General features: G+C 38.7%; 1 protein-coding gene across 1 annotated transcript in view; it reads right to left on the minus strand.

The window, feature by feature from the left end:
• The window catches only part of DSCAM (DS cell adhesion molecule), a 760,400-nt gene that overhangs the window by 267,744 nt on the left and 476,011 nt on the right, over positions 1–16,645 (minus strand). The window contains exon 9 of the mRNA XM_064380165.1: positions 6,856–7,134. Within this exon, the coding sequence (XP_064236235.1) occupies positions 6,856–7,134 (279 nt within the window). The remainder of the gene's footprint in view (positions 1–6,855; positions 7,135–16,645) is intronic.

Here is a 16,645-nt window from a genome sequence, read left to right on the forward strand (position 1 = left end):
AATTTGCCAGTCTTGGCTATGTCTTTATCAGCAACATGAAAATGGACTAATACAGAGTGGTTTTTCCAGTGGGGAGGAGGAATGATTAAAGAGATGAATAGGTTCAACTACATAATTATATCACATCTCCAAGAGGCAATATGGCTAATCTTGCCAAACATTTCTCTGAATCATGATTATGTACTCATAACCAGCACTCCTGTCTCCTTCAAAAGAGCAATTTGATATATATTCTAAAACAACAAAATCTTGTCATGAGATCCCCGTAGGCTCAGGGTATCTGAAGTTTCAAATGGGTTTCTTTGAGGAAGTTTATTCCTGGTATTGCCTAAAATGAGGATTGTTTAAAATACAGTGGTCTTTGGCTTGATCTGTTTATTTTGTATGTGTGTGTATGGGGGATTATTCCTGTTGTTTTATTTTTAAAGAAAGAATACTATAGTTATAATAAGACAGGCATTTCTCTAGTTTCAACATAGTCCAGTATTTTATGTTTGGAAGTCATGGCTTCTAAGTTGCTGTATATTTCCAAAGAATGGATTTAGTTTTCCCTAGCTGTAAACCTGGGCAGAAATCCAGTTTTAATGAAGGTAAGGGAACTGAAAGCCATTTGGTAGAGGTGGAAGGGGGTGCATGGATAAATACCACCATTCTCTACTTGATGGCATTTAGTTGAAATAGGACTTGGCCTAAGTCTAGGTCAGATTTAATTTACAACACTGAAAATTAAATCTATTGGTTTCCCATCACTCTGAAAATAGACGGTCTGACACCTGCTTATCTCTCTGCCTTGCACTTTCGGTCCTTTCTTACTGAACAGGAGGCACCTTGGGCCTCTTGCTGTGCTGTGAACACAAAAAACTCATTCCAGACTCAGTCTTCAGACTTGCTGGTCTCTCTGCTTGGAACTCACTTCCTACAATTCCCTGGGATATACGCCTTCACTTTAGTCAAGTCTCTGCCCAAAGATCTCTCCAGAAAGCCTTCTCCTGCCCAGCCTACCTAAAACACTATTTTCATCCCCTTCTGTCTCAATCCATGCACCACACGTTTACTTTTCATAGTACTTGTGGATATCCGACACTGTTTGTTCATTATCTCTTCCCGCCACTAGAATTTGAGCCTTATGGGGCAGAGACTTAGTGTCTTTATTTTGACCACCATGTTATCTTCGGCACTCAGAACAACGCATGTGATAAAATAGATGTTTAACAAATATTTTGTGTAAGAATGAAGTAACATCACAGCATGAGAATGATATCAAAAATTGGATCAATAGACAGCAATGAAATAGCAACCTTTTATAGTTTTCATTTCTCCTGTCAATGGTAGGCCTTTTAGGCATGTGTTTGTTTCTCTATGTGGCAGTTCACCGTTAAGCCAGAAACGACAGACCCATCACAGGATATGAAAAAGTGTGAGAAAATAGCTCTCCTTTAGAATCACAGATAGAACCTGTTGTGATGGTGCTTTCCTGTGAGAGATGCACAGACCACAACAGGGAGCAAAGGGCAGGAGTGCTCTGTCATTAAGCCTAATGCTTTATTTCTAATGACTTCATCAATGCCAAGGTCACTCCACTGAGCAGGCTATCAGGGAAATAATCTATTCACTGTCATAAGTGCTATGAGATTTGGCTCTTATTGGCTTATACATAACAGCTAAGAGATTTTTGCTTTTGAGGTTTTGCTTTTGTTTTCTTATATTTTCCTCATGACAACAGCTAATTTATCTCAGATCAAGTATTTACAAATCTTCCAGTGACCCAGGCTACCAAACAGTGTGCTAAGTTTCACAATGAACCTATGTGAAACTTTTCTTCTCCAGCTTCCTCACATCACTCAACCTTCATAGAACAGAAGAGTTTGGGCCTTGCCCTGGATCAAGCTTTAACTTAAGGGAATGTTGTGACTGTTTGTTTCTTCTTTTTCTTTTTTTTATCTACACCACTTAAATATTCTCCATATTAGCAATGAGGCTGTTTCACTTTACCATTTGTGTGTTCACTGGAGTGACATTTTTCATTTCCTTCAAGAACTTTTCCTTTCCGTTTACAATTTGGCTGACCATTTGGCATAAGCAGCCCAGCTTTCAGCCTATCTTGGCTTTCACCATGTCTTCTTCACTGAATATAATTATTTCTATCTTTCGATTTAAAGTGAGAGATGTGAAACTCTTCCTTTCACTCGAACACTGGAGACCGTTATGGGGCTATTCACTGGCCTAATTTTAATATTGTTGTGTCTCAGGAAATAGGGAAGCTGAGAAATGGAGACTAGAAAATGGTTGAGTGGTAGTGGTCAGAACAAACACAACATTTATCAAGTAAGTTTGCCATCTCATATGGCTACTAAACAATTATAATAGTAACATTATTATAGTAACATCAGAGATTACTGATTACCAATCACCCTAGCAGACATAATAATAATGATAATAAAAGTTTGAAGTGTTACAAGAATTACCAAAACGTGACATACAGACACAAAGTGAACACATACTGTTGGAAAATAATGGTCCCCATAGACTTGCTCAATGCAAGATTGCCACAAACCTTCAATTTGCATAAAAGAATGCAATATCTGGGAAGCACAATAAAGCAAAGTGTGGTCAGGCATGGTGGCTCACTCCTGTAATCTTTGGGAGTTTGGAAGGCCAAGGTGGGTGGATCACTTGAAGCCAGGAGTTCAAGACTAGCCTGGCCAACATGATGAAACCTCATCTCTACTGAAAATATAAAAATTAGCTGGGAATGGTGGCACATGCCTGTAATCCCAGCCACTCAGGAAGCTGAGGCAGGAGAATCACTTGAACAAGGAGGCAGAAGTTGCAGTGAGCAGAGATCTGGCCATTGCACTGCAGCCTGGGCAACAGAGCGAGATTCTGTCTCAAAAAAAAAGAAAAGTGCGATAAAATGAGGTGTGCCTGCGTTTATTGCATGCAGTACATCGTGGGTACACTGTGCTGTTGGGGGTCTGGATTTTGTTGTCTTCCTGTTTAATGTCAAATGTTGTTCTTGCACACAATTAACTTACTAGTGGAGCAGTTTTATCTTGTCAAAAATCTTCTCAGGTTTGTTAGGGCTGGCCTACACTACCCCTTATTCTGGGGTGCGATTAGCTCTATTCCTAGTATGTGGCCTTTCTGAGACAGCAGCTGAATTCCCCTATTCTGGCTAGTTAGAACTCCAGCATTCCCAAGCAACGTGTGACTTCTGCTAGCATTCTGCACATGTTAAACAGTATTCAGCTGAAATTGCAAAGGAGCCCTGTACAGATTTCTAGAGATCTTTCTTTGAACATCTCTCAAATCTCCAGTAGTTTGTCCTTTAATACCCCAGTAATCATTTCAGTATTTTAAAATTTCTCTCTCTGTTTTCTCTACCTGCCAAGATCACTGTGATTTACCTGGGCTCTAGAGCACTGTCTGTCATGTGCAGAAAGTACTCCAAGCACATATCTGTGCTGAATTTGGAGTTCACTTCATGAACTTCTTTTTGTTCCTGAAAGCAGTTCTTTACATATATTACTCCCATTTTATAGTTGATTTGTAGTGGAAGATAAATGTGTCACCTATTACTCTGTGATGGTTCCATTAGATAATTTTTGCTTTTCCACTTCTTTGACCCAAAACATCCACCTTTCTATAATTTTCAATCCTTTCTGTAGGTGCTACCTACTGGAGCTTCACAGCATGGTTCTTATTATACTACTTTGAACATACTACTGCACTGGTAAAAAGAACTTTGCATTCACTAACTCAAGGACTTTGATCCTGTAATAACCTCCTCTTGGTGTTGCCAAATATTTTTTCCTCTCTACTGGCTCATTCTCATAAGCAGATAAGTGTACTGTAAAGCATCCAGTCTTAAAAATAATACCTGCCCTTGCCTCATGTTCGCTTCCAACTTTGTCTCCATTTCACTGCCTCCTATGATAGCACAATTCCTAAAAATATAAAAATAGTTGTGTTTTCTGAGCTCCTGCACATTCACCTTCTTTCTTTTCTGAAGCTCATCTAATCAGGCCCTCGCTGCAATGACACCAGGTCATAAAAAATATCCATCAAGGTCATAAACAATATCTATCTTCCTAAACCAGTGACCAACGCTTGGTTTTCCTCTTTTCCTACTTTAAGCAGGATTCAATACCCTTTATTACCCCTCTTTCTCAATTTATTTCCAATTTTGCTTCTAGAGTGCTACAGTCCACTGGATATTCTCCTCCTTTACACGCTGCTCCTTCTCCCTCTTTGTCTCGTCTGCTGATTCCTCCTCCTCTTATTCTAGTACCTTAAATGTTGGTGTCCCCTAGTGACTGCTGGGGCAGTCACTTCTCCCATGTCATTGACCACTGTTCCCCTTGTCAAAACTGTTCTTCTCATTTCTTCTCTGCTTCTGCTGGAGACACTTTCATTCACCTTGTTATTAGGCAAAGTATGATTCCACTAAGGGTTCCTCTTTATCTCATGTGCAACATTCACTCCATAAGCATGTTTTATTTGCTTTACCACCAAAATAGATTGTAAATTCCACTGCTTCTCATGACCTTAACATTATCACCTTCATCCAAGGCATTTTTGTTTTGCCTGAATTTCTGAGATAGCCTGTTAACTACTCTTCTTGCTTTTTAGCTCAGTCCATTCTTCAGAGAGCTACTGGTGTGATAACTAGAAAGATAAATCAGGCCATGGTGTTGCAGTGGTTAAAGTCAACAGCGCCAACTCTTTACATTTAGGAAAAAAATCATCCATACTTCTAAAATGGTTGCATTTTCTAATTACTCAGGGGGCTGGGACTGAGACTTGGCTGCATATTAGAACAAACTTGTGGATTTCACAAATTATTGATGACTGGGTCCCACCTCTAAAGATGGTTATTTAATTAGTAGAAACTTCAGCCTGAACATCAGGACCTTTGTAGAGCTCCCTTTGCAACTGAATGTATAACAAAGTTTGAGAATTAATAACTAGTGATTTTTTGGGGGAGGAGGAAGAAAGAACAATTCTCCACAGAGCTGGAAGATGGATTTAGCCCCCAAAGATTATGATTTAATTGGTGTAGGCTGGGACCAAAAAATTCACCTCAGTATTTTCTTAAACCTCCCAGGAGATTCTACAGAAGCATCTGGATTGAGAACCTCAGCCCCACAGCACTTTGTCCCTGCCTGTTCCTCCAATCACACTGACCTGTTTGTGAAGCACATTCTCTTCCTCTGGGCTGCACTATCTCACTGGTGATTTAATATTAATTTCACTAAAGCTTATTTAACATATTTGAAGAACAATCACATGGAGACATTAATCATATTATGATCAGCTACGTTATTCCAAATAGAGGCTCAGTTTCAGCTCATCTGACCTTTGCCTTGGTTAAAAACTTGTGGTTGCCTTTTCTGCAAGGGCAAGTGTACAGAAAGCATGCCAGTACATTTTTATCTGACACTTCAGATTCCTGACCTGGATCCTTCAGAGCAGACTACAGAGAAAGCAGGCTGATGTACCACTTTGCCCTTCACAACCATGGTAAGAGTCAACTCTGTTTATAAGAAACTGCTTGGGAAACAGATGCTAGGTTGCCCCCCTTTTCTATTCATCTGTCAACATTTGGGAAATAAATCAAGTATCCCAATTCTTCCACTCTAAAGTGCAAGGCAGAAATGAGAAAAATGTCATGAGTGTGTTTAGTTTGTGTCTAACTGAATATATATTTTCCAAATTATTCACCTGGGAATTTTTTCTTTTAGAAATACAAAGTTAGTTTCCTCCTATGACTTCCAAGTCTGTGTCACTTCCTTTTGCTGGCAAGTAGATTAAAAAAAATGCATTTCTTCCCAGTCAGAAAGGAAGAAGAGGTATCAAGGAGACAAGGATTAAGGACTGAAGAAGGACATGAGAATCTCCTGCTCAAGAAAGAGCCATCTCCACTACCTGAAAAATTACAGAAACCTTCCCCTCCTAAGAACTTCTCTGAGACCACAATTTGGCGAATTTTAAAATGTAAATAATCACAACAGTATAAATCTTCAACTTCATACAGTTACTTTTGCAATGTCGATGGATATTGTAATGGTAGATTAATGTACACTACTCTCGAAGAATCATAAAAATCACAGAATGTCTGTGTTTGATAGACATCAGAGAACACTAGCAGCTTATTTCATAGATGAAGAGTGTGAGCCTTAACGGGAATTTGGTGACTGGAATAGAAGTTCAAAATGAGACTGATGCTTACATTTTAGATGCAGTAAGATTACTGCCAATGCTTTCTGCGAGTTAGCCTACCCTATTTTAGTTTTTTTGAATAAATACTCCCATACTCTGCTTAATTTAAAAATGTTGCTATGGCTTTCCAAAATGATAGATTTAATGCTAAATAGAATAGATGCGCAAAGAAAACCACATTTCTAAAACTAAAACAAACGTTATGAAAAGAGATTTCATGGCTCTTTAGAAAAACTTTGATATATAGCTTTGACACATATTTTTTTAAAAGCCGTTTATGGAAATGATAAGCGATATTATAAAAAGTATTACATGAATTCAATAAAGCAAAAGCTCCTGGACTTTAGTCCTCAAAACTCACTGAGTTAGCATACAGAAGCCTCATTTCATGAAGTAACTCTTAGGGCTCCCACCTTCATAGCTGTTAATTATTTAAAACATATTTTAGGTAAATAAAACCTTATCTTGGAGTTCAGGGGAATTCATGGTTAGGTTCTAGAGTTGTATTTTTTTAGTGGGATAAGACCGAATTTCTGAGTTCTAGTTATTTTCACAGTAGTTCAAGCCCCATCATCTTAAAACATTGTTAAATCAGCTCTACAGCTGCCACATGGCTCATGTTCCTCTGCTCACCTCTCACAATCAGCTGGCTTTGGTGCTCCACAGCTGCAGCCTCATTTCGGGCTATGCAGGTGTAATTCCCATTGTGCATCAGGGAGAGATTGGAAATCCTCAAGGAGCTTGTGAAGTCAATGTTGTCAATGGTTACCCCAAGGCTCCCAGGGATTGGCCGGCCGTCCTTCTGCCAGGTGATCGTGATGGGTAAGTCCCCTGAGACCACAACACATGGGATGAAGACCCGCTGCCCAATGGAGAATCTTGGGAACTCAAAGGGTTGTATGAAAGGTGGAACTGAAAGAAAAAATAAATAAAAGAGGAAAGATAATAACAAACCGTGCTTATTTTACATTTGCTTTTCCTTTAACCCTGTACGTGACACTGAAAGAGTAGTAGAGACGATCGTAGATAATAGCATAGAAATACAGGAACAGTAGCAAATTTGAAATTATGCTTCTATTATTTGAATTTTCTCATCATTTTAAATAAAGAGCATGGTTCAATTTGTACTTCAAGTTACTAAACCTAATTTTGTTCAACAAACTTTTTAAATTTAATAACTATTTTTGAATGAAAACATTTCAGACTGTATCCTGTAGTGTAAACAGTGTGAAAGAGGGATTTAGGCTTGGTTTTCCTTCAAAGCTTTTTTAAATGATGTATACACAAGGAGGTTTCTTTCCTTCTTTGCTACTATGGCACTAAGATTACTGTTGCCCCTTCTAATTGTTCCATGCCTTGTAAATAGGCATATTCTAAATCCACTGAAGAAGCAGAGACTCCAATTTTGGCTGGATATAGTGACTCACACCTGTAATCCCAGCAATTTGGGAGGCTGAGGTGGGAGGATCACCTGAGGCCAGGAGTTTAAACCTGCCTAAGCATAAGCAAATTAATGAGACCCCCACCTCTACTAATTTTTTTTTTAAGTTAGCCAGGTACGGTGGTGTGCACCTCTGGTCCCTGCTACTGAGGAGGTCAAGGTGGGAAGATCCCTTGAGCCCAAGAGTTCGAGGCTGAAGTGCGTTATGATGGTGCCACTGCACTCCAACCTGGGTGACAGAGTAAGACCCTGTGTCTAAATAAATAAATAAATAAATAAAAGTAAAATAAATATTCCAATTTTACTGAAGTTCTTTTTTATGTCCAACTAATAACAACCATTAGCTATAAATACTTATTTCATATTAGAATAACTACGTCTTTACTTTGCCTCGCTTAGTTTTCCACATTTTATGTGTGTAACTTTTAATTATGAACTGGTCCATGGCAAGTTATTGGAGTTGTTGATGGGTTGCTAAGGAGGTCCAGTTATAGTCTTCAGCCTGGCCCACCATGGACATTGCAAGCAAACTCAGCCTGGAAAGCTCTTTCCTGATTCAGTTTCTCTGAGTGATGCCTATTTGTCCATCTTGCCTCAGGAGCACTCTTCCTCAGTGCCCTCCTAGATAATTTCATAGGGTAGTAGCATCCTGAAATAGTAAAAATGGAGTCAGAGGAACCACATTTGAATCCTACCTGGTTACGTGTTAGTTACAGATCATGAGCAAGGTGATATGCTCTTTCGTCAGCCTTATGGATTAGTTACTTATTGCCTTACTTTGCAGCTGGGAAAAGTGATACTCAAAGATGTTACCTTGCCCTTTTGGTCTTAGAACTAGTTAACTGTTCTAGGAGGCCTTAAAGCATGTCAATATGGCTAATATCAGAGCCTGCAATGTAAGCCTTTTTGTGTGTTTTGCATACATTCTTTTAAAGAAAAAATGTTTAGTTTTATGCAGGAGCTTGGCAATGACTAAGAGTACAAACTAAGATGAGTAATCATGTGATAATCTAATATAAACCAATTGTTATATTAGGGGTTTTTCCTAATGAAGTTATTAAACATGTCTGCAGTTTATTCATCAATTTTAAGTCCATTTCAACTATCAGCTTCAGGGAAAGGTAAGGGATCCGGCTGAGAAATGTTAATAGAAAACCATTCTTTTATTTATTTGTTCATTCAATCAAGTCATGTTTATTGAGCACGTGGGATGTGTGTGGCGGCACTGAATGTGCTGGGCACACAGTAATAAGGATAACCCATCAGCCTCTGCCAGCAGAGCTTTCACGCATAGGCAGCAGACAGCAAGGAAGTACAGCAATGGTGCTTCTCATTTCACATGATCACTATGACTGTTGTCTGCTTTCAAAAGCAGTTGAGAGTTAGAACTCAGAACTGCAAATACAGCCAGAGTTAGAAGAGTAGGTAGCTCAAGTTAGCTCTTACCAGGGCAATTAATTTTTTAAAATGGCCAAAGGTACCGACAAGCACACTCAATGTCAAAACTGCTGTAGATTCTCCACGTAAAGTTAGAGCTTTGAGACTGAAATGAGCTGAACTGATGCTAACAGAAAAAGGTCTCAGGATGAGGTTCTACCTGGTGCTGGTTGAGAGAATCGGGTCAGATTAAGGTGTGAATGTTCTCAGTTGGAATGTGCTAGAAAAAATATCATGTTGTACCAAAGGTGCTTGTATTTCTTTGAATCTTGCCCCCAAGTGGCATAAATGTTCACTATACATGTAAATATTATTAATACTAAATTGCCATGCTTCATTAAAGAAAATAATGACACTTCTTCTCCTTTGATTTCTTGGACACAAAAACCTGGTTGTCAGCATACTCAGACAAAGCCTGGCTTGGTGCTTTGCCATCTGAATTACAGACAATTTTTCTAAGATAAGAAATTTGGAGCCAGACTACTTTGGTTTAAGTTCAGCTATGCTACTTACTACAGTTACTTAAGCCCTCTCAGGGTCTCAGTTTCCTTATTTATAAAATAGAGTGCTGCCTTGAATTCTGAATAAGTTAACAGCAATTAACAAACTTAGTCATGCACCTGAATAAGTTTCTTAGCATTTGTTCTATTTCACAAGCCTTTAAGATGAGGAAAAACAAGTTGAAAAATTACTGAGCTAATTTTCTCTATCAGTTACAACAGGGAGAAGGAATACATAAGGACTAACTTTCCATTCTCCAAGAAAGAAAGGTAAGACATAGCATATTTTTTAACCTAGCTATTTAATAATAAGGCCGGGCATGGTGACTCACACCTGTAATCCCAGCACTTTGGGAGGCCAAGGCAGATGTAGCACCTGAGGTCAGGAGTTCGTGAGCAGCCTGGCCAAAATGGCGAAACAACATCTCTACTAAAAATACAAAAAAATTAGCCAAGCTTGGTGGCAGGAACCTGAGGCTGAAGCAGGAGAATTGCTTGAACCCGGGAGGCAGAGGTTGCAGTGAGCTGAGGTCATGCCACTGCACTCCAGCATGGGTGACACAGCAAGATTCTGTCTCAAAAAAAGAAAGAAAAGAAAATAATATACAGTGTAGGTTGTAAATAATTTTGAAGTATTAGAATGTCCTTTTAGAGCATCAGAGAGTTAAAGGACACAGGAAACGCATGCACATACAAATTTTTCAAGAACAGAGGTAGGAATTAGCTATAGAAGAATCAGCATTAAAACCAAAACCAAAACCCTATGTTTTCCATAATTCCAAAATATTTGCAATTCATCTATTTATAGTATTTAAAGAATAATTTTATTGTTACTTTAGTACAAAGCAACAGGGCTGAAAATCAGGAAGTACACTTCCAAAGCACTGAAAAACCAGTGTCAGAAAGCTAATGCAGTAAATCTCACACATATCACTCCGAGGATAATCCTTTGCTTTGAACATTTTATTTTAAATCATTACAGTACTCCCAGTTATCTCATTTCTTGGCCTAAATCAGATTCTGGGAGTTCAGGCATATCGAAGAGGGCTTAGTAAGAAGCCGCAGTTGGCAAGCAAAAGAAGATGGATGAGAAACTAAAAGTCAACTATAGAGAACAGACACAGAAACGCGACACACACAGTAGCTGGATGACATCTCGTTTGGGAGCACATTGGCCTTAGGAGTCAGCTTTTTTGTAATTTAATACAAAATCATCATACGTAATTAGAATTCTGAATTATAAGTCATGGCTAACATATGACATAAAAAAGATACATTTAAAATATTTTAAAACATGTCTACAAAAGAAAAAGCCTTTGCAAAATGGTTAAAATAAAAATAAAAAAAAGTTTAGTTAGAGGGAAAAGCCCTTTACCTAGAAGAATGTCGAAATTAGGTTTGCTATGTGTTTTTTTTGCTTGCCACATTTTGTAAGGACACAGTACGTTGGTATGTATGCTCATTACATCATTGTTAATATAAATTAAATCACAGGACCTATTTGTCAACCACGTCGATTCTTTCTTCCCTGCTTAAGTTGCCTTGCTTGCATCAGCTGTGAATTGCAAGTCTGCTGCATACAAATGTTTAAAAATTTTTAAAGTGTCTGAAGTCTTATATTTTACATTCCTAAGACATAAAATCGATGGCACAAAGTAACCCCAGTGATTAGAAAACTCTTCTCATGATTTTGGGAAAGCTGAGCCTCCTGTTTGAGACACACTAATTACTTTACCCGATTCATGATATCGCCTAAATAAGGTAAATTCTCTCAATCTTGTTGACAGTAAAAGCTTGTTTACCATAGGAGCAGAAATCTTGAATATGACATGCCCCATTTTTGACATACCCTTTCTATAAGAAATATGTAAATATCTGATAAAGGTCATTTATTACCAGGTTTGTGTATTTCACTCTATTTAACGGCAGGGTCCTTTGTCCAGGCAGCTCAGAGCCGTTGAATACTGACAAATGTCAATTTTGACTCTTATTCTCTCTAAACCCTTAACAAGAATATTAGATCAGACTAATATATTTCTGTACCTTGTCTCTTAAAAATTAATTGTATATTCTTCTTCATGGAGGGAAATATTTTGATTTCTCCTAGAGAAGAAGAGTATACTATGTTGATAAAATCATGGGTGGGGTGCTCATCAATTTGGGTGATTAGCAGTGTTATCTTGATCCAGTGTTATCTTTAACTCTGTGATTCTATCTGTTCATGTGTAACAAGGTGATAATGAAATACAGTTCATTATCAGCTTGCATTGAAATGGACAGAAAGTAGCTCTTCCATACAGCCAAAGGGCTATTTACTGTTCATTTCAGTGTAAGCTATGACTCCAAAATGATGAGGCTCTGAGTCTGTGGGATTTTCTAGTTCAGGGTATGCCTTCATGATCTCCTCACCCATAAGACCGGTTATGTGGGCAATTCTGTTACTTTACAACATTGTTTAGCTTTCCTAAATTTTAGATTACTTACCCAGTCTGAGATAGGTCTCCACAATGTACATACAACACAAGTAAATAGTTGCTCTACTCTTGTTCAAAAGAGTATGGAATTTATCACATTTATGACTCAAGTGAGTATAGTGATTTATGGACATGTCCATTTTCTTAAGTAGAGTGACCCAGGAGGGCAGGAGATGTATCAAGTTTATCTTTTTTATTTCTCACAACTAGTGGGATAAATAGTGCCTTGTTCTTTTTTTTTTTTTTTTCCCAGACAAAGTTTTTGCTCTTGTTGCCCAGGCTGGAGTGCAGTGGCATGAACTCAACTCACTGCAAACTCCACCTCTCGGGTTCAAGCAATTCTCCTGCCTCAGCCTTCCAAGTAGCTGGGATTACAGGTGTAATCCCATGCCCAACTAACTTTTTTTGTATTTTTAGTGGAGATGGGGGTTTCACTATGTTGGCCAAACTGGTCTCGAACTCCTGATCTCAGGTGATCCACCCGCCTGGGCCTCCCAAAATGCTGGGATTACAGTCATGAGCCACCACTCCCGGCCACCTTGTTCATTTTGATTAAATAATGTTTCTCAGAAAAAACAACTTTCAGAGGTGATGATGAACATGTGTTCACACTCAACTTCAGACAACCCTGAACTTAATGACTTAGAAAAGAGGATCAGGCAGACACTTCCAGGACTTAATAATGACCACATGGGAGGAACAAGAGTGAATCTCCTCTTCATAGTCTTATTAGCCAAGGGGCTCAGGACTTCTCACTACCATGCCAACTCTCCCCTCTGCTGGCAGGGCCAGTTGGGGACCTTGAGCCAGCATCTGGCCTTGCTTATTCAGATATGACCCTCTTGTCAACTCTGAGTTGCTATGTGAGTTTTTCTCTCTGAGATCAGGGACTTCCAACCAGCAGCAGCCAGAGCTGCATCTAGATCACCGTGACTTAGGCTGCTGGTCCTGGGACCTGCACCTGCTTTAGGAGGAAGAAGATGAGGCCAAGATGCAGAGACATATGATGAGGGACTAATAAGAATATTGCTGGAGCTGGTGGGTACTAAAAGAAACCAGAGGCTGCACAGGTCACATCAACTTAGATTCCGTTAGTTTCCCTTCTTAGCCTCTCATTCCAAGCTCCCTGTGGGGTTCAGTATGAACTGATAATAACTGACATTGACCTAGGGGGTAAAGGCAAGAGTGAGCCAGCAGGGAATTCTTTGGCTCTGCCTTCTGGGTGGGAAGGACAGGGAAGGACAAGGCATTGTCCTTGCAGTGTGGTAGAGATGACTTTTAGGATCTATCATTAAGGTTTCCTTAAACAGCTGTGTCTTGGACATATTTGTAATGGCCCAAATCATACAAAAGTGAAAAATGTTTCAAGTATCTATTTTTCTCTAGACATAGATTTGAAATGCCACAGTGAACATGGGAGTGTAGAAATCGCTTCAAAGAACTGATTTTATATTCTTTCCATATGTACCCAGTAATGGGATTGCTACATAATATGGTGGTTCTATTTTTAATGTTTTGAGGAACCGCCATACTGTTTTCCATGGTGAGTATAATAACTTGCATTCCTACCAATACAGTACAAAGCTTCTCTTTTTTCCACATGTTCACTGTGGCATTGTTTACAATAGCCAAGACATGGAATCAAGTGCCTAAGTGGTCACCAGAAGATGAATGGATTAAAAAATATGTGGTATACATACACAATGATTACCAAAAAGAGAGACAAGGTAAAATAAGACAAACTAAAGACCTTCAGCCTTAAGGCTATTCAGCCTTAAGAAAGAGTGAACCGTAGGCATTTGCGACAATATGGATGGACCTGGAGGACATTATATTAAGTGAAGTAAGTCAAGCACACAGAGGTAAATACCACATCATCTCACTCATATGAGCAATCTAAGAAGGTTGATTTTATAGAAGTAGAAAGGAGAATGGTGGTTCCCAAGGGCTGGAGTCATTGGGGAGATGTGTCAAAGGACACAAAGTTTCAGGAGGAGAATGTCCAAGAGATCTATTGTACGACACGGTGACTGTAGTTAATAACCCATTGTATGCTTGAAAAATGCTGACAGTGAATGCAAAGTGTTCTCACCACAAACATGATAACTATGTGAGACCACGTATATGTTAATCAGATTTAGTCATTCCACAATGGATATATATTTCAAAACATTATACTGTACATAGTAAATACATATCATTTTATTTAAAATGTAAATGCATATTTTATTTAAAATGTAAAATATCATATATATTTAAAATCACTATATAATATATGCAATATATGAAATATATTTATTGTATGCATATACTTACGTATAATAAATATGTATTGTACATATATAGGTAGATAGCATTCTCTGCTATTGAAACCAATCTTACATATTATTCTTTTTTTCTCTTTAATTAGGGTAAAGTAATTTGAGATATTGCTTATAAAACACTTAATAAAATGCTATATATTTTGAAGAAAGATACCTGCTTCAATTTCTAGAATAGAGGAATTTTAAGTCATTCTATCTCCAGGACAAACCTGTATAAAGGAAAGTATAGAGGCTGAGTCTGCGCTCGATTTTCTTATCCGACCTCTCTTCGACAGACACTTGAGAGCAAAAATCCCCGGTTTAGCTGAATAAATGCATCCATTTAAGTACTTTTAAGCACGAGTGCTTTCTTGCATCATTTAAAAAGGGAGGACGGTGAAAGTTCCCACTTCAAAATAATAAATTAACATAAAAGATTTATACATTTAATACATCACCTTTCTATTTTTTCCCAGGTCCATATTTCTTCTGTATTATTCATAGTTGTTGAAAAATAAATACGAAAAAGTTGTGGATGACTGCAACGTATGGCCACACACAAAAGACCCCAGCAAACCGGACCCTAAGTTAACCATTGCTCAATTTTAATGAGGAACTAAAATAGAAAAGTAACCTCCAAATGCTGTCATTTCCAAAAACAATACTGTAAATGACTCCAGTATCTAGAGCGATAGCAGGAGAAAGTGGAAGAAGGTGACAGATAAAGAATGAAAGATGCTTCCTTGCGACAGAGTCGGGTTTGGAATTCGGTGGAAGTTAACGGTGCCCTGGTTGGAACAGCAAATGAGCAAAGGTCTGAAAGCGGGACTGGGGACACTGCCAAGAGTGCTTCTGTGCACAAAGCTGTCCCTCCACCCGGGCCAGATGACATTTGTTGTCAGCCCTTGAAGAATGATGTCATTAGAAGCCGGCCTCCCCAGCCGCTCGCTCTCCTTGCGTAGGAGGCGAGCAGACAAACTCGCAGCACTATTTTTAACTCAGCGTTCATTTCCCCACTTGCACCAACAGCAATACAGCAAGACGTTAAGGTGACAGATGAGACGTAGCATAGGACAAAAAGTTGCAGTGGAAGCAGGATTTTAATGTCAAAATGCGCAGAATGGTGTCCCTGTTGGGCTACAGTATGCAAAGTCCCACCAACACAGGTGCTGGAAACCCTGGCAGTGACATCTCATTCTCCCTTCAATCTGAAGGAGGACATGGTGAGAAAAAAAAAAAAGTGGTAAATTAAAATGGGAAATTGTCACAAATACAGAAAAGGAATGAAGCATGTAAAAGCGAATGTTTCTGGTTGTTCTCTGCATTCCTAGCATGGCCATTTCATCTCATTATTGGCAAACATTAACGTCTAAAAATCCTCATAAAATATAACTCAGAGCTTGGTGATTCTTCAACATTTATTTATCTGTAATTTTAACTATCTTTCTCTACAAATTTTAGTCTTTTTTTTTTTTTTAATCTACATGGTCTGAAGGCAGAATGGTGACCCACAGGCACTTTAGACCAACCCTGCCATCCTAAGGCTTTCGCCAGGCCACTGAGGTGCCACATCACTCATCTCAGCCTCTCCATCACCCAAGCAAGACCTTCTGGAGTCATCGCTCATTCTGACCTGCCCTCTTTCACCAAATCCTTTCTCTCCTTTTTCTCTCTCCAATTTAACAAATTCTCTCTCTCTTAAATTAGTCCCTCAATATCTTTTGCCCTATATTTTAACACGTTGTCTTTCTTGACTTTTTAAATAACTTTATTGCTGGGTTCTTTGTAGTCATTTCTCCCCACGCCTACCCTGGCTTTCCACTGCAATACAAATTACTCCTCTGAGCATCACCATGGGGTTGTGTTGGAATCAGAGCATCTGAGCCTGAGTCTTGAATGCATTACTGGACGACTGTGCGCAGTGTCATCTCTCTTGTTACCTCCCTGATTACGCTTTGTCTACATGACAGAGTCACTGTGAGTTTTAAGGTACACAGATGAAAGTGTTCTGTAAACTATAAAGTTTTATATAAATATAAATAGAAGGTGACATTTTTATCCAGCAGCCAATTAACTTTCCTGGCAGTGTTGATCCCCAGCAATTAGAACACTCAATTAGGCACCGTTTAAGCTCAATGTGGCACCTAAAATGGGAAAGACAAAGCTTGAAAATGTGTTAAATATAAAACTGCTTGTTAAATTGAAACCAAGTGAAAGAAGGAACTCTGACTTTTACTTGTGCCTGTATGCTTGAAGGCAGCAAACTTG

Source organism: Aotus nancymaae, unplaced genomic scaffold (assembly GCF_030222135.1).
Source record: "Aotus nancymaae isolate 86718 unplaced genomic scaffold, 86718_ANA_hifiasm-v0.15.2.pri h1tg000022l_1, whole genome shotgun sequence".
Lineage (NCBI taxonomy): Eukaryota > Metazoa > Chordata > Mammalia > Primates > Aotidae > Aotus > Aotus nancymaae.